The 20,834-nt window shown below is 42.5% G+C and overlaps 3 protein-coding genes and 1 pseudogene across 3 annotated transcripts; all 4 read left to right on the top strand.

The window, feature by feature from the left end:
- The first annotated feature begins 4,322 nt into the window (after positions 1 to 4,322).
- On the top strand, positions 4,323 to 5,411 carry LOC147419617 (uncharacterized). The gene has a single exon (XM_086505831.1). The coding sequence runs from the start codon at positions 4,323 to 4,325 to the stop codon at positions 5,409 to 5,411; it is 1,089 nt and encodes a 362-aa protein (XP_086361957.1).
- Positions 5,412 to 13,299: 7,888 nt separating this feature from the next.
- LOC147419614 (uncharacterized) overlaps positions 13,300 to 20,834 on the top strand; it is a 168,876-nt pseudogene continuing 161,341 nt past the window's right edge.
- LOC147419616 (uncharacterized) lies at positions 17,454 to 18,503 on the top strand. The gene has a single exon (XM_086506008.1). The coding sequence runs from the start codon at positions 18,016 to 18,018 to the stop codon at positions 18,382 to 18,384; it is 369 nt and encodes a 122-aa protein (XP_086362134.1). The 5' UTR covers positions 17,454 to 18,015; the 3' UTR covers positions 18,385 to 18,503.
- Positions 18,427 to 18,990, top strand: LOC147419615 (secreted mono- and diacylglycerol lipase 1-like; the record flags this gene model as incomplete). The annotated part of the gene is made up of 1 exon (XM_086505260.1): positions 18,427 to 18,990. A coding segment is annotated over one exon (564 nt), but the record flags the coding sequence as incomplete, so codon positions are not given.

Below are 20,834 nucleotides of genomic sequence, written 5' to 3'. Positions count from 1 at the left end.
AGCAGGAAGAAAAGGAGGCCAGGGATATGGCTGAGAAAATTTATGAAAAGAAGTTTGGGGCATCTAGCAGGGTAGAAAAGGATGAACTTCAGGAGCTGAATTTAGGAACAGAGGCAGAACCAAGAATGGTCAAAGTGAGTGCACACATTCAAGGGGAATTTCTGGCACAGCTGTTGCAATTATTGGTTGATTATAAGGATGTGTTTGCTTGGGATTATTCTCAGGTGAGAGGCTTTGACCCAGCACTACATCAGCATAGGATTAATTTGAAAGAGGGTGCAAAACCAATTGTGCAGCAAAGATATAGAATGAATCCTAACTTTGCCAAACAGGTGAAGGAGGAGCTTGATAAGCTCCTGGCAGTAGGGTTCATTAAACCTGTACATGAAGTATCATGGTTGTCTCCCATACTGGTTGTGCCAAAGAAAAATGGAGCCTTAAGAGTATGTGTGGATTATAGAAAATTGAATGCAGCAACCATTACTGATCCCTTTCCTATGCCATTTTGTGATGCTGTGTTGGATGCAGTAGCTGGTCATGAAATGTACAGCTTTCTGGATGGTTTTTCTGGTTATAATCAGATTAGTGTTGCTGAGTCGGATCAGCATAAAACAGCTTTTATAACTGAATGGGGAGCCTTTGCCTACACAGTGATGAGTTTTGGGTTAACCAATGGACCACCTTCATTTAATTTTGTTGCTCATAAGGTGTTTGAACCTTACTTACAAGACTTTATGAGAGTCTTTGTGGATGATTTCTCAGTGTTTGGAAAGAAGGATAAACATCTGCTACATCTGAAGCTCTGTTTTGAAAGATGCAAACAATTCAGGATGGCTCTGAACCCTTGTAAAAGTGTAATTGCTGTGAGGAGTGGAATACTTTTAGGACATGTGGTGTCAGAAGCAGGAATGGCCATAGATGTCAAGAAAATAGAAGCCATTCAAGCAGCACCAGTTCCTACCAATGTTAAAGAATTAATGAGGTTTGTTGGACAGACAAAGTGCCACTCCAAATATTTGAGGTATTTGTCTAATGTATGCTTGCCATTAACTCAATTAACAAAGAAGGATGTGGCATTTGTATAGGATGAGACTCAGCAGAAATCATTTCAGATGTTGAAGAAAATGATATCAGTAGCACCAATTTTGCAGCCACCTGATTGGTCATTGCCTTTTCATGTGTTTGTTGATGCCTCGGATATAGCAATAGGAGCTGTACTGATGCAGGAGAAGGAGAAGGGATGGTTCAGACCTGTGTATTATGCAAGCAGGGTTCTCACAGGTGCAGAAAGAAACTATCCTGTGACAGAAAGAGAAGCTTTAGGGATGGTATATGCATTGAATAAGTTCAGGCATTACTTGTTGGGGAACAAGATAGTTTTTCATGTTGATCATCAGGCCTTGTTGTATTTGATCAAGAAGCCACTTCTTACTGGAAGGCTTGCAAGATGGATGTTGTTGTTGCAGGAGTTTGACTTTCAGATTGAGCATACTCCTGGGAAGGAGCATGTAATTGCAGATTATCTAAGCAGGATTGAAACAGGTGAAGCACCTACTGGGGTAGATGATGCACTTCCTGATGCTCAGCTGTTTGATGTGCAGACTGCTGTGACTGATTCTTGGTATGATCAGTTGCTGATGTTTTTGACTGATGGAACTATACCAAGGGAGTTCAATGCTGATCAGAGAAGAAAATTTGCACTGAAAACCAGACCCTATTTAGTTATTGCAGGGGCACTATATAAGAAAGGAATTGATCAAGTGATAAGAAGATGTGTGCCAGAATTTGAGCAAAGTGCAGTCTTGCAGGAAGCACATTCAGGCACAGCAGGAGGGCATTTCTCTGGAGATATTACAGGGAAGAAGATTTTGCAGGCTGGATTATGGTGGCCCACAGTTTTAAAGGATGCACATGATTATGCCAAAAGATGTGTAATTTGTCAGAAAACAGGTCAACCTGATTCAAATAGGGATAGGATGGGGGATCATCCTATTTTGCCTTTGGAACCTTTTCAAAAGTGGGGTTTGGACTTTGTAGGACCTGTTAAACCAACTTCCAAGAGGGGATGCAGATACATTTTAGTGGCTACAGACTATTGCACTAAGTGGGTAGAAGCAGTAGCATTGAAGGATAATAAAGCTTCAAGTGTGGCCAGATTTCTTTATCATAACATTATGACCAGGTTTGGGTGTCCAGTGGAGCTGGTAAGTGACAGAGGAACTCATTTTCTGAATGAAGTAATTTCAGAGCTAACAAGGACACATATGATTATGCACAAGAAGTCTACAACATATCATCCACAGGATAATGGTCAGGTTGAGAGCTCCAACAAAACACTGATAAGGATTTTGAAAAAGATTGTGACAGAGAATCAGAAGGATTGGGATGATAAGTTGGATTCTGCCTTATGGTCCTTTAGAACAGCTTTCAAAGTCACTACTGGTATGACACCATTCAAGCTGGTGTATGGGCTGGAAGCTGTGGTGCCTATGGAGTTTGTGGTACCAAGTTTAAGAGTCTCAGCAGAGAAGCAGTCTCCAAAGTTGTTAGTACTACACAGGAACAAATATCTGATGCAGCTGGAGGAGGATAGGTTGGTAAGCTCTTACATTACTGAAGTCATACAAAGAAGAAGACAAGCATGGGTGACCAAGAATGTGAAGTTCAAGATCTTTCAGGTTGGAGATTGGGTAATGTTGTACAACTCTAAGCTGGGACCACATCCTGGTAAATTGTCATTGAGATATCAGGGACCATATCAGATTGTGCAGGATAAAGGACAAGGGACATTCATCATAGTTGATGTGTTTGGTACAAGAGTGGAAAAGGCAGTTAATGGTTTCAGGCTGAAGAAATTTCAGGGAAAGCCACCTCATTTGGACTGGCCAAGTGTAGCCTGTATGACTGTAATACCCCTACAGCCAAGAGATTCAGAATCAGCAAAAGGAAAAGGCAAAATGCTGGCTTGCATGGATTTTAGGAGGTCTTTTCATAGTATCCCATATAATTCACAGGTTGGAGGAAGCAGGCAGTTCCAAAGTGCACATCCGATTCAGCATTGCAGATGTTGGAAGAGTACCTGTGTCGGAATTGACCAAGTCGGAATTTTTAATAAGAAATTATTAGGCCCGATTAATAGCCTCGGGGAGCGTGCTGAAAAGAAGTTTCGTAGCACTTCAAGGATACCGGGTGGAGATATGTGTGCATGGTGCAGAGAGTATAATCATACATGCAACAAAAGTTCAGTACGTCCAGTTCACATGCAGCAGCGCAGAGGATTCGGGTTTTCGCTTGAAGAAGCCTTATTCAGTCCTGCCATGCCGAAAGCAAAGCAATTGGTGGCCATGCAACCACAGCCTGATGAGGAGCAGCCCGAAGGTTCGGGGCGACGTTTGAGAAGCAAAGCTTTGCCAATGCGGCTTGACGTAAGCAGTGCAGACAAAAACAGTGACTCTGCAGAAGAGGAAACGCCAACGCCGACTCCTGTGTCAGAAGGTAAGGTGATGCAAGCATTAATGGACCCTTTTATGGACTTCAAAGTTGACATAGATTGTCAGGCAGAGCGCAACGCCATATGGTTGCAGCAAGTAGGATTGTATGAGTTTGCGATTCTGCCTTGGGAAGAATGTAGAAACAATGTGTATGCAAAGTCTCAGTTGGAAATACTTAGGAAGACTAAGGGGAGAGTGTCACCGCATGTGATACTCAGTGTGGAGTTGGTGTCTGAGGTGTTCAAGCTGCCTTTGTATCCCAATACACCTATTCCAAAGTGTTCAGAGGAAGCACTGAAAAAGGAGTTTGGTCCAAGAGAAGGAGGCAGACAATATTACATGTTAAAGAATGTGGCATATGCTAGGAGAGAGCAACTTAAGTGGTACTTGGAGAGGCTATGCTTTATTGTGAAGTTTGACTATATGTCAAAAGAAAACTTTGCTCCATTGAGCTATGCAGAGCAAGGAGGAGAAGTGAGCTGGGCCCACTGGGTGTATGAAAAGTTGGCAGCAGAGATTCATTCCTCAGACAAAAGGAAGACACAGGCAAATAGTAGGTTATGTGGTTACTTGTCAGCATTGTTATTTTTTGCACAGAGAGTACAGAGTGGTGAAGCAAGGTGGCCTGTGAAAGCAGAAAAACTGGTGCAGAAGAAGCAGCAGCCAGTTCAGATTGAGCAGCCTATCATGGTGCATTCTGAAAAGTTAGGATTTGTGAAGATTAATGCCAAGCATATGGAGGCTTATGATGATTTGGTGAAAGCCAAATATACTCCAGGAGAGGCCTTTGAAGAAATCACAGCAAAAATGCAGTTTGCAGATTTTGGCACCATGGATGTTGATTCACCAATGCAGGTAAAAGCAGAGGAAACACCAATAAAGCTTGGTAAGGCTTTCACACTATCCAACAAGAGGAAGAAGTCTGAACTAGTCAGCAGAGTGTTTTCTAGATTAGATTTTAGTGCTGAGGAAGTCTCTGGAGTATCAATAGATACTGGGAAATTGGACAGTGATAAAGTAGTTCAGATGCTGCAGCAGGTGCAGGAATTTGTGAGGCAGCAGAATAATATGCTGAAGGTTCAGAGTATGCAAGCTGAAAGGAATGCAAAAAAGTTAATGGAGTTTAAAGGACAGGTGTCACAGGTGAAAGAGTTTGAAGAGCAGATAGCTATGATGAAAGTAAAGTATGAGCAGGATATGGAGGAAACAGTGGGGAAACAGAAGATGGAGTTAGCAAAAGTGAAGAGATCATTGGGGGAGTTTAAGCAATGGACTGAGAAAGTGGAGGCAGCTGTTGCTTTGGAGTTGGAAGACATGGCAAAGAGGAATGCAGAGTTACAGGTCACTGTGGAGATGCAGAGGTTGAGATTGGAACCTTTGCAGGTACTAGAGCAACAGATGTTGGCACAGGAGGAAATTAGCTTGAGTGCAGTATTAATGAAAGAAGGAGAAGTGTCTATCCTCAAGCAGCAGTTAGCTTTGGTTGCACAGGAGATGTGGCAAAAGACCAAGGAGAGAATGAGCTTTGTCATTAAGTATCCATATGAGGTGATAAAGGCAGGGTTAGTGCATGAGGTAGAAGCACAATTGTTGAAGGAAGTGGAGGAATTGCAAAAGGAGAGAGACTGTTTGAAGCAGCAAGTTCAGCAGATGGAAGAGAACCAGAGACAGCAGCTTGCAGAGGCAGAAAAGAAAGAGGAGAATTTTACTAATAGTTTTTTGATGCAGGATGTAGCTGAGGAGAAAGTTGCAGAAGAGCAGATTGATACTGTGATTGCAGATATAGCACAAGAGGTGGAAATGGGAAAAGCTGATGCAGCAGAGTCAGATGCAGTAAAGGAAGCAGAGCTGGTGGATCATAAAGTGAATGTTGAGGACCAGAGTAAGGAAGAAGCTGTGCAGCAGAGAGTGGATTCCTGATCAAGGGATCTGTGGATCCGGGTCAGATTTCTGTGAAATCTACCACCGGGACGTGCCATGTGTTGAGAGGCACATGTTAGAAACTGACTCTGAATAGCTAAGTCAGATTTTGACTTATCGGATATTTACTGAGCTGTATTTTGCCAAGTCGGATGTAACTGTCTTTCAGTTGCAATCTGCTGAATGTCTTGTGACTGGGTAGTTAAGTCGGATTTATCTATATAAGTGGGGAATGTATCTGCGCACGATGTATCTGTTCTCTGATATGAATGTGATGATGATGGTGCAGTGTAGTAACTATTCAGTGTATTGTCTCTGCTTACTCTGATATTCTTTGAGTAGTTATGTTTACTGTGTCTGAATTGTTGTTGATGAAGCATGGTGGAGTAGATTGTCATTCTTGTTGTGCATGATGTTTATGTGTTGACCTAACCCACAACATTTATGTAACGCAGCCTCGCGGTTTTGTCATAAAAGGACAAGAGGACAAAGTGTGCAGATGTAAGAAGGCTTTGTATGGGTTGAAGCAATCTCCTCGTGCTTGGTATGAGAAAGCTGACACTCATTTGGTGAAACGAGGCTTTAGTAACAGTCCAACAGAAAGCACATTGTATGTAAAGCGTGAGGATGATGTACTTCTCATTCTGGTTCTTTATGTTGATGATTTGCTGATCACTGGACCAAATGAGAGACATATTGCTGAATTTAAGGCTGATTTGAATGCTACTTTCAAGATGAAAGATTGGGGCTGTTGCATAATTACTTGGGTATACAGTTTAAGTAGTGTGATGGTGGTATTGCCTTGTATCAGAAAAGTTACATAGAGACATTGCTATGTAAGTTTGGACTTGAGGATTGCAAACCTATTGCCACTCCCATGGAAACAGGTTTGAAGTTGAGTCTACATGATGCTGGCGATCCTGCTGATGTCACTCTTTACCAAACTGCTGTTGGCTGCCTCATTTATGTATGCAACACGAGGCCAGATATTCAATTTGCAGTCTCACAGGTCAACAAATTCATGCACAGCCAAGGGTCTAGGCATTGGCAGTCTGTCAAGAGGATTTTTCGCTACCTTAGTGGCACTTTACACCTTGGCTTGTTTTATCCAAAGGGGGGATCATTGCCGCCAGACTTACATGCTTTTTCAGACTCAGATTGGGTTGGTTGTTTTGACACGCGAGTGTCCACAAGTGGTTTTTGTTTCATGCTTGGCAGTTCATGTATATCATGGTTGAGCAAGAAGCAACCTACTGTGGCCACTTCGAGTTGTGAGGCTAAGTACAGGGTAGTCTTCACAGCTACGGTTGAGTGTGTATGGCTCAGACGCCTTATGGCTGATTTGGATGTTGGACAGGACACTGCCAACACTATCTACACTGACAGTCAGAGCGCATTGGCAGTTGCGAGGAACCCAGTTTTTCATGCTCGCACAAAGCACATTGAGGTGTATTACCACTATGTCACGGAGAGGCTCTCAGAAGGAGAGATCAGCTTGGCTTATGTGCCAACACAGGACAACCTTGCAGATCTTTTCACAAAGGCATTGTCTCGTGAGAAGCTTGAAGCTTTCCGCAAAGCTTGGGCTTACTCCCCTTTGTGGACTGATCATGTCCTCAGGGCATGGCACTTCCCTTTACTCATGTGCCAGCTCTCGTTCACCGCATCATTCTAGGGGGGATTTGTTACCATATACATGTGGTAGTGATGTGTGTGAACACACTAGGACCGCCGGGGCATCTTTCCCTCTTTAGGACGTTTTTTCCCCCGTGCATTGTATATACGCCCATCACTCTAGGGCTATCTATCTTTCCATTGCACACTAAGTTATACACTCTCTATTGTATGCCTTGAGCTTCCTTCGTCTTCTCCAAGCTGTGCGTGTCTCTCTGCAACCCTAATTCCAACAGAGAATCCGAACTGTAGTAGCAAATGGTTTTCCAACTTGAGAATGTCCCTCTCTGCTGCAAGATTTTGTGTATAGCCTAATAGCCCTTTCATACAATCTCCTATAAATCTCATCAATGAAGAACAATTGAAGAATGGTGCGGTGCATTTGGTGATGGGATCTATGGGATACAATCTACCATCTGTCCATAGATCAATGTGGTTCTTTTGTTCTAATCTCAATGCGCTTCTATGGCAGAAGAAGGAGTTTCACAAAGCCTATTTATTTTTCGGAGAGGGGAATATTCATCATCCAAATCGACATGGAGATGAATATAGTTATCTCTTTTAGCAGGATTCATGGAGATGATGTGGGGAAGATGATGCTTTGGATATGGTGCAGGGAAAGATGCAGAGAAAGGTGTAGAGAAAGGACAAAATGAGAAGAGGGAGATGATTGATACCTCTTTTAGCAGGATTCATGGAGATGATGTGGGGAAGATGATGATTTGGATATGTTTTAAAGAAAGATACAGAGAAAGGTGTAGTGAAAGGACATAATGAGCAGAGGAAAATTTGAAATTTGGACCAAAAGAGGAAAATGATGCATTGGGAGGGAGAATTCTGGGGAAAGAGACATATTCCCAAGAGATTTGAAAACGACACTACATGTGGGGCCCTGAAAAGGAACATCTCGTGCACCTAGTAAAAATATAAAGGTTTCCCCCCAATTTTGAGTTTTAAAATTTCTTGTTCATTATTCCAAAAATGAAAAGTATTTTCTCTCTCTGCAATTTCTTACAGGGAAAAGCAGAGACCTCAAACTTCCCCTAATGACTATGAAGAATGAACTATGTTTATCTCCTAAGTATTGCTGACCATACACAATAGATAGGGGAGAGAGCATACAAGCTCCAAGTACCATAGACAAGTGGAATCCATCCAATTTTTTATATTAGTAGGCTTTAGAAATTAAAACTTGGGGATTCAGATAATTTTGTCCCAAATGATCAAATTGTAGACACTTAGTCTCCTCCTCATGAGCTTGAGAAAATACTACACACTCAAGAAAAGAGAACGAAGCATGTAATATATAGAGAGTGTTTGGTCAAATGGAAAGATTCTTCTATAGAGACTTCTAGAGTAGACATCCTCCAAAAAAGGTTCCCCAACTTTAAGATTATTCCTTCCAATGAAATTTCGGAGGACATTTAGAAAAAGAAGAAGGGAAAAGAATGTGATACATCCTATACACAGGTACATATGCAAGAGAGATAGGGGTCATAGCGCATGTGGCAGCCGCCTCTTAGAATTAGATTGAGGCCAAGGCGATAAATAATGAATCCAATTGTCGTGTAGGGAGTCTCTTGCAAGATGGTGCTAGCAAAAGGGGGCGACGAGGTGCTATGCGTGGAAGCCAAAAGCTCCGTTGCACTTGGCAACTACCTTAGGCTCTTATTCTTCTCGTTACACCCACCCAAAAGACTAGCATGACAAAATCAAGAGCTCTATCCAATGTTCCTAAACAACATTTTTGTAAGCGAATTGAAAAAATTGAGCATTAATAATTGATAGGTATTTTTTTATAAAAAAAAGAAGCGTGAGGAACTCGTAATTGATAGGTAATTTGAAAATTGGAAGATCGATTAAATCATGAAGAAATTGTTGTTTTGGGCAAATTTCAATCTTACATGTAAAAAAAATAACCCAACTGCAATTTAACAAGTTATCTAGGTTTTCTTTGAACATCGGCTCTCTCTCTCTCTCTCTCTCTCTCTCTCTCTCTCTACCTTGATTATGTAAAAGAGATTTTGGGAATGCTGCAAGGAGAGATGCACCACTTGGCAGCATGTCATTGGTTGATTATAAAAGGCAAAGAAAAATGGAACGCTAAGCTAAAAAAGGGTCGCGCTAAAATTAGATCCGTTGGCCAATTATAGATGGCTACACAGGGCTGCCATCTCTTTGACCTTAGCCCTCACTGAATCACCCGCGATCTGCTCTCCTTCTCTCTTTCTATGCGCCATCTCTTGTTTCCTTCAGATGGGATCTCTCTCTGTCCAGGGGCAAGGCAGCACATCACATCATACGTCCAACCACAAAGCAGGATACAATCGCAAGGCCTCACATGAGAGAGAGAGAGAGAGAGAGAGAGAGAGAGAGAGAGAGAGAGAGAGAGAGAGAGAGAGAGAGAGAGAGAGAGAGAGAGAGAGAGAGAGAGAGAGAGAGAGAGAGAGAGAGAGAGAGAGATGCAGATACATGATGATGTATGCCAAGAACTGTAAGTCATGTAGAAATTTGGAGCAGATTCGAGAAGGACTGGATTGGACGAAGATGAAGAGGTGCAGAGGCTGTACGGAATTGGATGTCCGAGAATTGAAAGGCTTGGTGGACAAAGAGTGTGAAAGAACTGAATGGGTTGGGGGTGAAGCAGAGGAGATGGTTGGGGGTGAAGCAGAGAAGATGGTTGAGGGTAGACGAGCAAGATAAAGAGGAAAAGCCAAAACTTGGAAGCAGTAAGCAGAGCCGCCATGGAGAAAGGCGATGAAGAAGAAGCAGCTTGGGAAGAAACGCTTGAGAAAAATCAAAGCAGAGGGCCCTTGTGAGTCATCAATGAGCACCAGAAGGTCCAGAACGCGGTTCGTCTTCTTCTCTCTCTCGCTCCAGTGTCTCTGTCCGCCGCTTAACTTGCACTACAGAGCATTGATTTGGATTTTACTTGCATAATAGTATTTTCTTATTCTAGTTACCATTTAAAGTTAAGCGACCAGTCCCACACTAAGGCTTACATTGAAACATGCACACCTCCACAATCTTGTGCAGTGAGTGGAAGCATGCCGGAGCTTTTTGGCGTAGCAGGTTCCGGGTGGCCGATTTTATTGAAGATGTTAAGCGAAGGTGTGCTTCACGCTTTTATTCATATTTGGGGAACATTTTGGTGCTCGAAGTTGGGGATCGTTTCATTCTTTCTTCATGAAGCTTGGGAGTTGTTGCGGGTGAGAGATTGATGATGTTCTCCTTATCATATGTCATGTGTGAGTGATCATGTTAGAGTAGAAGTAGGAGATGTGGTAGAAGTTGTAAGAGTGTGAGAATTTGGAGATGTTTTTGAGAAGTGTGATGAAGATGTGGGGTTTGTTTGTGTTGAAGAAGTTTGGGGAAGTGGTTCGAGGGAAGTGAACCAAACAATTTATTAAGTATGTTGAATCAGGGATGTTCTTCATCAGTTTTGTTCGCGGGAGCTCACAAGCTAAGTGAGAGAGAAATGATAGCCTCCAATTTTGTCATCAAAAAGGTTAGAAGATGCAAATTTTTGACGACACGTCATTTTTTTACCCTTGGTTATTGGCATCTATGCCTATGTGTTACTTGTTGCCTGCATAGTATAACGCTACACAGAGAAACTGAGAGGGAGAGAAAAACGCTGCAGGGCATAGTTAGAGAGAGGGCCGCCTGTAGAGGTCGTGAGGCAGAGCCGAGAGTGAGGTGGCCATGGAACGGTGAGAGCTGAGTAGGGCTGTTGTGTGCTCATTACGTGTGTAGGGTCGCGGACCAGTAGAGGGTTGCAAGCCGAGAAGAGGACTACCTGTTGTGTGTGTCAATTAGAGGCACCGCAAGTTGCCAAAGAGGAGAGTAGGGCCCGAAATGGTTGCATGGTGGGGCCTGCAAGAAGAGAGAGGAGGAGCGTGATCATGAGGCAAGCCAGGAAGGAGCAGGCCGCTCTCTGTGTTCAGAAATAGAGAGAGAGATCACTTCATCAAGTTGGAGCCGCGAAAGAAAGAGCGAGAGAGAGATTCCGATGCAAGAAAGATAGAGACGATAATGATTTTCTGTGTAAGCGCTGCCTGTGTGTGTTATTGAGATTAGAGAGAGAGAGAGAGAGAGAGAGAGAGAGAGAGAGAGAGAGAGAGAGAGAGAGAGAGAGAGAGAGAGAGAGAGAGAGAGAGAGAGAGAGAGAGAGAGAGAGAGAGAGAGAGAGAGAGAGAGAGAGAGAGAGAGAGAGAGAGAGAGAGAGAGAGAGAGAGAGAGAGAGTAAGTTTTTTGCTTCTGTAGCACAAGATTAGTGAGAGAGCTAATATGCAAGCTTGGGAGAAAAGGAGCCGCAGAAAGGGCTGCCATCACCTCTACACTGCATAGTATAGCGCTACAGTAAGAGGCATAGTGAGAGTGAGAGAAAGAGAGAAAGAGAGAGAAATTTGGAAAGCAAATTCAAAATCTTGCTGCGGAGTGACTCACTTTCAAGTGAGAGGATCCGCTGCTCGATTTCGGACGGAGACAGAAAGCAAAACACTCGAAATCAAAAGTTAAAATTCACTGGTTAGTTTTTCTTGATTTCCAAACAAGTTCATAACACTAGAAAGAGGTATTGCTAGTTTCATTATTTGCATTGCTAGCTTCATAATTGAGAACAAATCTGATCATTTGAAGATGTATCCACATCAAAATCATACTTGGAAATGCAATGTTGCATATTGTTGCATGATTGATGGAATTTGGGAAGGGAAATTAAATCATTGACAGTTTTTGGCATTTCAATGGAATATTACATTTTACAATATTATTCTGGTGTTTTTCATTGATTCAGTGATTTTAGTTGAAATGTTCAATAATCTGAAATCCAATGAGTGATTGATTTGTTCTACGAGTCTAGAATGTGTGAGTTTTGAAGTGTAGTTTCGAACTCTAGCGGTCAAGTAAATGTCTAAATGCTTGCATGCTGATAAATCTTGGCTAAAAACTCCATTAAAAATGTATGTGAGAACTCGGATTTTAACCATAAATAGCATATCTAGAGATGCATACATGAGAAATAGTGTATATTAGAGAGTTGGACTACGAAACTGGGAGGGCAGATATTTTTGGACTACGAAGCATAGTAAAGTAAGTGAAATATGAACGCATAAGCAAAAAATTGCTAAAAAGAACTTGAAAGCCGCACAATTATGGCAAACTAGTGCATGTCTAGGTTAGTTAGGGGACCGTTGGGTTACTTGAACGTTATTTAGAAGACTTGGAAGGCGTCGTTCAACAGGTACATACAATCACACATATAAGCATCTCCCTCTCTGTCGACTTTCAAGATCATACATATGATCTCCCCCTCTATCTCGGTGTTTCTCTCTTTGCTCCAGGTGCAGTGGCCTCATGTTTTCCCCACGAGCAGCAAGCTGAGAAACGTGATTGGCGGAGCACCGAGGACCAGAGGAGGTGGACCAGAGTGTTGATGCTGCTCTTAAGTGATAATCGGATGGCTCTATGCTCACATACATTTTTGAGAGCTGATATGAGCGCACACAGATAGTCCCAGATGCTCCTCATTTCCTGCAGAATCAGGGGTGCCTGACGTTCCTGTGACAAGATATATTATAGCACTACTTGGAAGCTTGTTGTTGGTGTAATCCACAACTTTGAGAGCATTGTTTAAAGGCTCTTGATTGAAGCAGTACTGTCAATAGACTAAGATGTATTACTCCTTTCTTCTGTCGGTTGTAGCAGAAACTTGGGTTTCAATTGGCTTTCCAAATAATGAAGGGTGGCACTGATGGACAGGATGGTGGGCTCATCAGTTAGAACTCACATGCCGCGATTAGGGAGGAGAAGTACCACTTAGAAGACAAGAAGGGGAGGCTGGGAGAGTTTCTACCAATGACGCGAAGAAAAACCGCAGAAGTACAGAGAGATCAACTGAGGAAACTTGCGCTTGCCTTGCCCAATAAACACAGCTGGGAGGTCGATGATCCCCACTTCGACGTACCAATGTTGAATTATGCTACTGCTCGAAATTCAAATATGGCCGCTGCCACTTACGTGGGGCTGTCACCCCCCCTACTAGTAGTGAAGTGACCTCCTTAAAAATCACTCAAACACCTCAGTCGTGTTGCACAAAATGCGGCCTCCCAACTGAAATCACTCAAATGCGGTGTTTTTCATAAAGCCCAAAAAGTGCTCGATGAGATTCCTGTCTGGAATGTTGTCTCTTGGAATGCTCTAATCGCGGGATATGCCCAATAAAGGTAGGGCCAGGAAGTGCTAGGCTTTTTTCAGTAGATGCAAAGAGAGGGCATCTCTCCCAAATGCAATCACCTATGCTTGTATCTTCAAGGCATGTGACATTATGCAGATGCTGATATGGGCAAAAGAATTCACGATGATATTGTTAGCCAGAGGTTGTAAAAAAAAAACGAGATACTTGGCACTACCTTGGCATGTATACCAAATGTGGTGCACTTGAGAAATCACAGAAAGTGATTGAGGAGCTTACTGTTCAGAGCGGCATCTCTTTGAATGCACTGACTGCAGGGTTGATAAAAAAAAAAACGAGGTACTTGGCACTGTCTTGGCATGTATACCAAATGTGGTGCACTTGAGAAAGCACAAAAAGTGCTTGAGGAGCTTACTGTTTGGAGTGGCATCTCTTCGAATGCTCTGACTGCAGGATGTGCACAAGAGGAGCGGGGCTAGGAAGCTGTGGACTGTTTTCAACAGATGCTGATATGGACACAAAAATTCATGATGATAGCTGTGGACTGTTTTCAGCAGATGTGAAGCAAGAGCTATATCCAGATGCAGTCACCTACGTGTATATCTTAAAGGCATGTGGCTCTTTGCAAGATGTTGATATGGACATAGAAATTGACGATGATATTGTTACTCAAATGCTATTGAAAAGAGATGTCATGCTGACACTCCCTTGGTCGATGTGTATGCCAAATGTGGTGCACTTGAGAAAGCACAAATAGTGCCCGAGGAGCTTTTTGTTCGGAACAACACTCTTGGAATGCATTGATTGCAGGATACACACAACAGGAGTAGGGCTAGAAAGCTCTAGGCTATTTTCAGCAGATGCACATTGAGGGCCTTTGTCCAGATGCAATCACCTACGCATGGCATCTTGAAGGCATGTGGCTCTATGTAAGATGCTAATATGGGCACAAAATTTCACAATTTCTTTGTTCATCAGAGGCTTTTGAAAATAGAAGTTGTGGTTGGCACTCCCTTGGTAGGTATGTATGTCAAATGTGGTACGTTTCACAAAGCATAAAAAGTGCCTGAGGAGCGTCTTGTCCGACGCAGTGATTACGGGATATGTGCAACAGGAGCAAGGACAGAAAGCTCTAGGCTGTTTTTAACGGATGCAAAACGAGAGTATCTCTCACCATTCAATCAGCTATACTTTTCGCTTGAAGGCATGTGACATTACCAGTAAGAGAAGGACAGACCATCACTCTTCTTCTTGTAGCTAGCTACCTCCTTTGGTAAACATTACCAGTGATTTAATCACTAAGGCTTTGTCTTCCCACAAATTCTTTCATGTCTTACCTCAATCCTAGAGAATTTTGAAATCAGCTCATCTAGTTCTAACTTAGTGAATGCCATGAACTTCGTGGAGATTCTCGTTGATACCACATGTGGCTCTCTGCTACATGAGCTGTAGGTTTGCTCTTTTGTTTCCTCGTGTTGAATGTTGTTTTAGCCCAATGCCACTGTAAGGTGATTTGATAGGCATGCGTATGCAACAAGTATGCTCTTACGACTCCAGCAAGACCCTCCTCCCTTCTGCTTACTACTTGCTATCATGTCAATATATTTAAGGTTTTTGATTGCCTCGTTGACAATACATATGGGATGAAGTTGGAGAAAGCGATGGAGAGAGAAAGGAGATGTTGCTACAGCTTGAACAGGAATGCCTCGAAGTATATCAAAAGAAAGTTGACCAAGCAAGCCATTCCAGGCCTCCCCTGCATCAAGCAATTGCAGATACTAAAGCAGAAATTGATTTGTTTATTTTGGCTCTAGGTGAACATGGGATCGTTGTAAGGGTAAGAGGATTCTTTTTAATGATTATTGTGCAGAGATGCTCTGCATTGGGATACCTGATTTTTATCTCAATACTTGAATGTGATGGAGGTGCTAGTATTTAGAATGAGAATTTTGTGGTTATGTTGCAAGGTGTGAATGTTTTAAAAGGTCTACAAACAGCACAAGTTTCTCTCGGCTACTTTGTGCAGGTGCAATAAGAGTAATATTCAAAAGCTTCCAAAGAAGATATTGTGCCTCTGTCAATGACGCTATTACTCCTCTCTTTACATAAAAGAAGCTTTTCCTTTCATACTTGCACTTCTTTTCACATACATTGTAAATACCTGGCCCTGGTACCACATGGTAATTGCCTTGTTCTAAAATAGTGTGACCTTGAGAGCAAGATCAGAGCTTGTTATTGGACAAACCAGAATTTGTTTGAATGTATCTTGTGAATCATGTGAATCATGCCGATCAAAAGAGGTTTGCAAGGTGTTTGGGAAAAATATTGTGTGACTGCACAGGAAAACAGATATCAACGCATGTGAAGTGAGGGCCTTTGTCTAGAGGAAATCACTTGCGTGTGCATATCTTGATTGCATCAAGCAAGGGCCTCTCTCTTGATGCAATCACATACGTGTGCATCTTGAAGGCATGTGGCTCTACGCAAGATGCTGATATGGGCATAAAAATTCACGCTGATATTGTTGGTAAGGGGTTGTTGAAAAAGATATCGTGCTTGACAATGCCTTGGTTGACATGTTTGCTAAATGTGGTACACTTCAGAGAGCACCAGAACTTCTCGAAAAGCTTCCTATCTAGAGTGTGGACTCTTGGAACACACTGATTGCAGGATTTACCCCACAGGGGGCAGGCCAGAAAGCTCTAGTCTGCTGTTTTCAACATATGTAAACTAATAGCTCTGGTTTGTTTTTAGTAGATTCGAAGTGGCGGCCTCTCTCATGATTGCAAGATTTGCTCCGAAAGGGCAGTGCTAGAAAGCTCTAGGCTATCTGTTTTCAACAGATGCGAAGCAAAGAATCTTGGAGAAAGATGTCATGCTTGGCCATATTTTGATCAATATGTATGTCAAATGGGGTGCCCCAAAGACTACGACTTTGTGTATGTGTGCATGTGAATGTGAGCCTATGGACGAACAATACGGTGGGTTCAACATCAATCGATATGTTTGCAGACATCGCAGAATGGATGAAGATGGTAGTGGCGGAACAATGTAAGGAAGTTCTAGAAGCGGTTCCATCCAAGATTTTGTGTTGATCGACACGGCCAATACCAAAGGTACACTTACATTCCGTATTTTCATTTCCTTCATGTGATCTCAAAAGTACTTATATTAAATCATGTACACATTAAAGCAATAAATTTCCATCATTTTAATTCAAAAGATTGTAGATGAAGGTGACAAAGGCTGAAGAATTTTTGTGATGCCCAACAAAGGAACACATAGACAATACGCCATGGCAAGGCAACGTTGAATGATACATGTCTTCATAAAACATCGGTAACGAGTTCTTCCTTGTAAAGCTCTAGTAGTTTTACAATAAGAAAGTCCCTCCAACACTGGAGGAGAAGCATAAGTCCCCCCTCAACACTGAATGGGATAAAAGTGGCGGGGGAAAGGCACATTCCCTACGGTATTATTATAAATGTGGAGAACGGTGCCAACTCCACACCATACATATGTATGGTTTTTTTTTTTTTTTTTAATGGGCACAATCATCATAAATGCATGAAATGCATCTCATTTTGTTTTTATTATAATGTGGAACTGTTTACATTCATACATCTTTTCATGCAAAATCTCATTTGTGATGCGAGGTCATAGAGCTTTTGGCAAAAGCTTCGAGGAGAGATGCTATGGAGCCATCGTCACGAGCTATGCCATGCGATAAAATCCACACCATTATCACTATTTTACTTCTTGCTATCTGCACAGTGAGTCAATGAAGGCAAACTAGTTCTCTCTCAACACGTCTTGAGTTCAAGACTCGTCGAATAGATATACGAACTCTCTCCCTCCCGCACTCTCTCTCTCTGTCTCTCTCTCTCTCTCTCTCTCTCTCTCTCTCACACACACACACACACACACAACACGTTTTGCGTTCAAGACTGGTCGAATAGATAAACGAAGTCTCTCCCTCCCGCATTCTCTCTCTCTCTCTCTCTCTCTCTCTCTCTCTCTCACACACACACACACACACCCACACCCGCGCGCGCGCATACACACACACTTCACAAAACGGGAAGCGGTCAACGACTTTGGAAGTCAAGCGCATTTGCAAGGGCATGTGGCGCATGTGCACGTTATGCATCACCACCTTGAGATTGCAGAAAGCATGTCACCATCCATCCTGCATGATTAACTAGCTCAAGGTTTTCAAATAATTGACTTATAGCTTAACAATCTGTAGCATTGAGCTGGTCATCTTCTTCATCAGCATCCCGCTCCTTATTCCTCATTCTAGACTAAAGCGGCGCACCACAATTTCTTCTTCCCTCTTCATTGGGTAGTCTTTCTTCTTCTGCCCTCTCCATTTGAAGCTTCCCCATCATGGCATCCCACCTCGCCCTCCGTGCTGCCAAATCCATGGCTAGGAAACTGCACATTGATGACAAGAAGGTCGGGCCTGTTGTTTGCCGCACCATTGATCTCCTTCGCCACAGGCACAAAGGACGTAAGTACTCACCATCATCATGCAATATCTTCATCTCACTTTTCTGATCCCTTCACTGATGGAATAGGATCATATCACTTGTGGTTGTGGCTCTAGCTCACAATGGCAATGAAAATGATATCGATGGAAGCAGCAGCGATTCGGATGCTGCTGTTGAAGTGGAAGGGATAGATAGTGAAGGGCACCACAAGGAGCTGGCAGACATCCAACCCTTCTTAAACATGGCGATGGCCGCGTACGACGATAAAAGCATGGCTGACAAGTTTTCTTATGTAAGGAGGAGTCAGCTGATCAAAGACTTGGTAAATCCCACCATCCTAAACAAGGACAAAAATATCACAACAGACACAGAGGTTCATGTGTGCTTGCTGGAGGATGGGTCTCTTGCCTTCGCCTTCCGAGGTACCGAATTTCAGTTTAAAGATTTGCGATCCTTGTTTGGGGACCTCATGACAGACATGATGAAGGCCCAAATCCCTGTGGAGCACCATGATGCATCTGAAAACATTGCATACCGAGCGGCACCCTTCATTAAGGCGCATCAAGGGTTCCAACTTGCATTCAGGGATGTCACAAGGACTCTCAGGTAATATCTTGTCTGTATAACTATTCAGTCTGTCTGCTTGAAGATCATCAATGGCTTCCTTGATATCATCCTGTTCATTCGCAGGCCCAATGAGAACATTAGACTCGTGGCTGAAGGACTAGGAGCAAGGGCACCATATGTCAGGCGAGTGATCTGCATTGGCCACAGCCTCGGGGGCGCATTGGCGACTTTATGCGCACAGTGGTGCCGATATGTGGCATATCCAAGGGCAGAGGTATGGTGTGTGACGATCGGCTCGCCGCGGGTGGGGAACCGAGCATTTGCGCAGGATTTCAACCGGAATGTGGTGACCAAGGGGCGAAGTTACCGAGTGGTGAACAAAGGAGATGTAGTACCGAATGTACCACATTTTGATCGGATCGCAACGGTTCTGTCTGTGTACAAGCATGTGGAAGGGTTCATATATCTGAGTGAGCATCCCACAACCAAGAACACCATCACTCTCAAGCGTGGTGGGCGGCGGCCAAGCTTCCATATTCGGAGCTTGAGAGACCATCGCTGTGCTTCCTACAGAGATTCCGTCAACAAGGCACTTGCTGCCTTTTCCCATCTCCACCACCGCAGTATATCCCTTCCACCCTTGAATTAGGATTCCTTTGTCTAAACTATTTATGTTTTCAAGATATATAAGCAGTGTCACGGAAAAAATCAATTTCACAAATCAAGTTATCTTTAGGGTCGATTCAAAGAGGAAATTCTCCAAAGTTAACTCTATTTTCTTGAATTATGCAAGCCTATTTTCTCCTTCTCCCCCTCCCTTCAACGGGCTGTTTTGATTTTTCAACCTCGGCTTAAGGCTAAGCCGAGGCACACTTTTCCCAAACATTGTATAATAAAATAAGGATAAAATTGGTAATTTATTGGAGTTTTTAAAGAATAAGAGATTTATTACACTGAACATAACACATTTGTGATGCTAGATTAGATTGTGTCTCTTTTCCTGGAACAAGTATGAGTGTGTAATGTATTGACTGGAACAAGCTTGCAATTTGAAATCTTCCTTTGAAAAACTACATGTACACTAAAGCAAAACCCGGTTAAACTTTTTACGTTACAAAATATAGAAAAAAGAATAAAAAAAAAGACACTGCAATGATTAGTGAGTGCCATACAGAAGTATGGTGGAGAGTCGGCACAGTGTCTCTCCAAATTTTATAAGAAACAAAATCTGTGCCGTTCCCCGTAGTCTAATTCCTATTGCATAGGCATGCGAACAAAAAAATAAATATGAACCTAATTTGTAGGCAGTTCACAATTGGGCACTTTGATTTGTTTCCGTTGCTACCAATCTTCATAACAATGGCCATTTTGGTTTGTTGCCTTTGTTGCTAGCTTCATTTAACAGCCTTTTTTGTAAAGGGCACAAAGAGGGAAATTTGCATGCAAAGAGTGCTTTTTTAAAAGCATGCAAATTCCCACTCTCTACCTGCTACCTAATGTAAAAAGAGGGAATTTTGCCTTCAATAGACTGGTTTTCCAAAATCATATAGGTGAATTATGACACTTAGTGGGGTCCTCATTTTTTCAAAACTTGGCATTATTGTTTGAAGTGGGCATGAGTTACCGCTTGTCACTTTGCTTGTTACTCTCCTACCCTTTCACACTTGTCTACCATAGCCAAAACTACATTGATTTCTCCTACACTTCCTCTCCTTCCCTTCCTTTAAACCTCTGCATTGTTTGCTGCTCCCTACTTCCATCACTTCTATATCACAACCTCCTCCTCCATCGCTTGCTACAATTTCACGACCATACAAAGATGAGCACTTCAAACCCCAAGAAGGCCACCCCTCCAAAAAGTGCAAGAGACTATTCGAGGATGCAAAGTCTATCAAATAGACCCCTTCATCTGTGCCAAAAGTCAGGCATGGTGAAGTCCCCTAGTTGAAATGTAGCCTCCCACTACCAAAGTGTGCTTTGATCACCTGACATGTCTTATATACATGTATGCATTGGAGGGTTGTATCTATGCATCTCAATGCTAGGAAGTAAGATAAGTTTTTTTCTTAATTACAGAATCATGAGAGTACCCCAAACTCTCACGTTTTTGCTACTTAGCTATTGTAATGGAAATGGCCTATGAACTTTCAGAATAGCGGAATTAAGAGAATTAAAGTGAGCATTTTTGTGAGATTACTTTAAGAACATAGAGGGTGAACTTAATTGATGGTAGCAACATAAACATAGTACTTAATTAACTTGGCATGGACAATACTTTTGCAAGAGAGAGTATTAGAGAATATGACAATAGTTGATGATCAGATTTACTTGGAGCAGGTCTCCCCTCCAAAAGTTGTTTGTATTATAGATTCTCCCATCAAGAGAGACTTGGTACGATACAATACTTGTGTTCCTTGTGACCTAGGTGATGCAATGAAGATGGAAAGATTCATGCATCACAAGCATAACATAAACTTTGCAAAAAAGTATTAA

Source organism: Adiantum capillus-veneris, chromosome 29, assembly GCF_014529385.1.
Source record: "Adiantum capillus-veneris isolate H3 chromosome 29, ASM1452938v2, whole genome shotgun sequence".
In the NCBI taxonomy this organism is placed as follows: Eukaryota; Viridiplantae; Streptophyta; class Polypodiopsida; order Polypodiales; family Pteridaceae; genus Adiantum; species Adiantum capillus-veneris.
The sequence above is the reverse complement of the archived record's forward strand: the minus strand, read 5'-3'. Positions and strand labels throughout refer to the sequence as shown.

What these genes read in the sequence shown, in the direction of transcription:
- LOC147419616 (XM_086506008.1), top strand. Translation starts at nt 18,016, where the DNA reads ATGGCGATGGCCGCGTACGACGATAAAAGCATGGCTGACAAGTTTTCT.
- LOC147419617 (XM_086505831.1), top strand. Translation starts at nt 4,323, where the DNA reads ATGGATGTTGATTCACCAATGCAGGTAAAAGCAGAGGAAACACCAATA.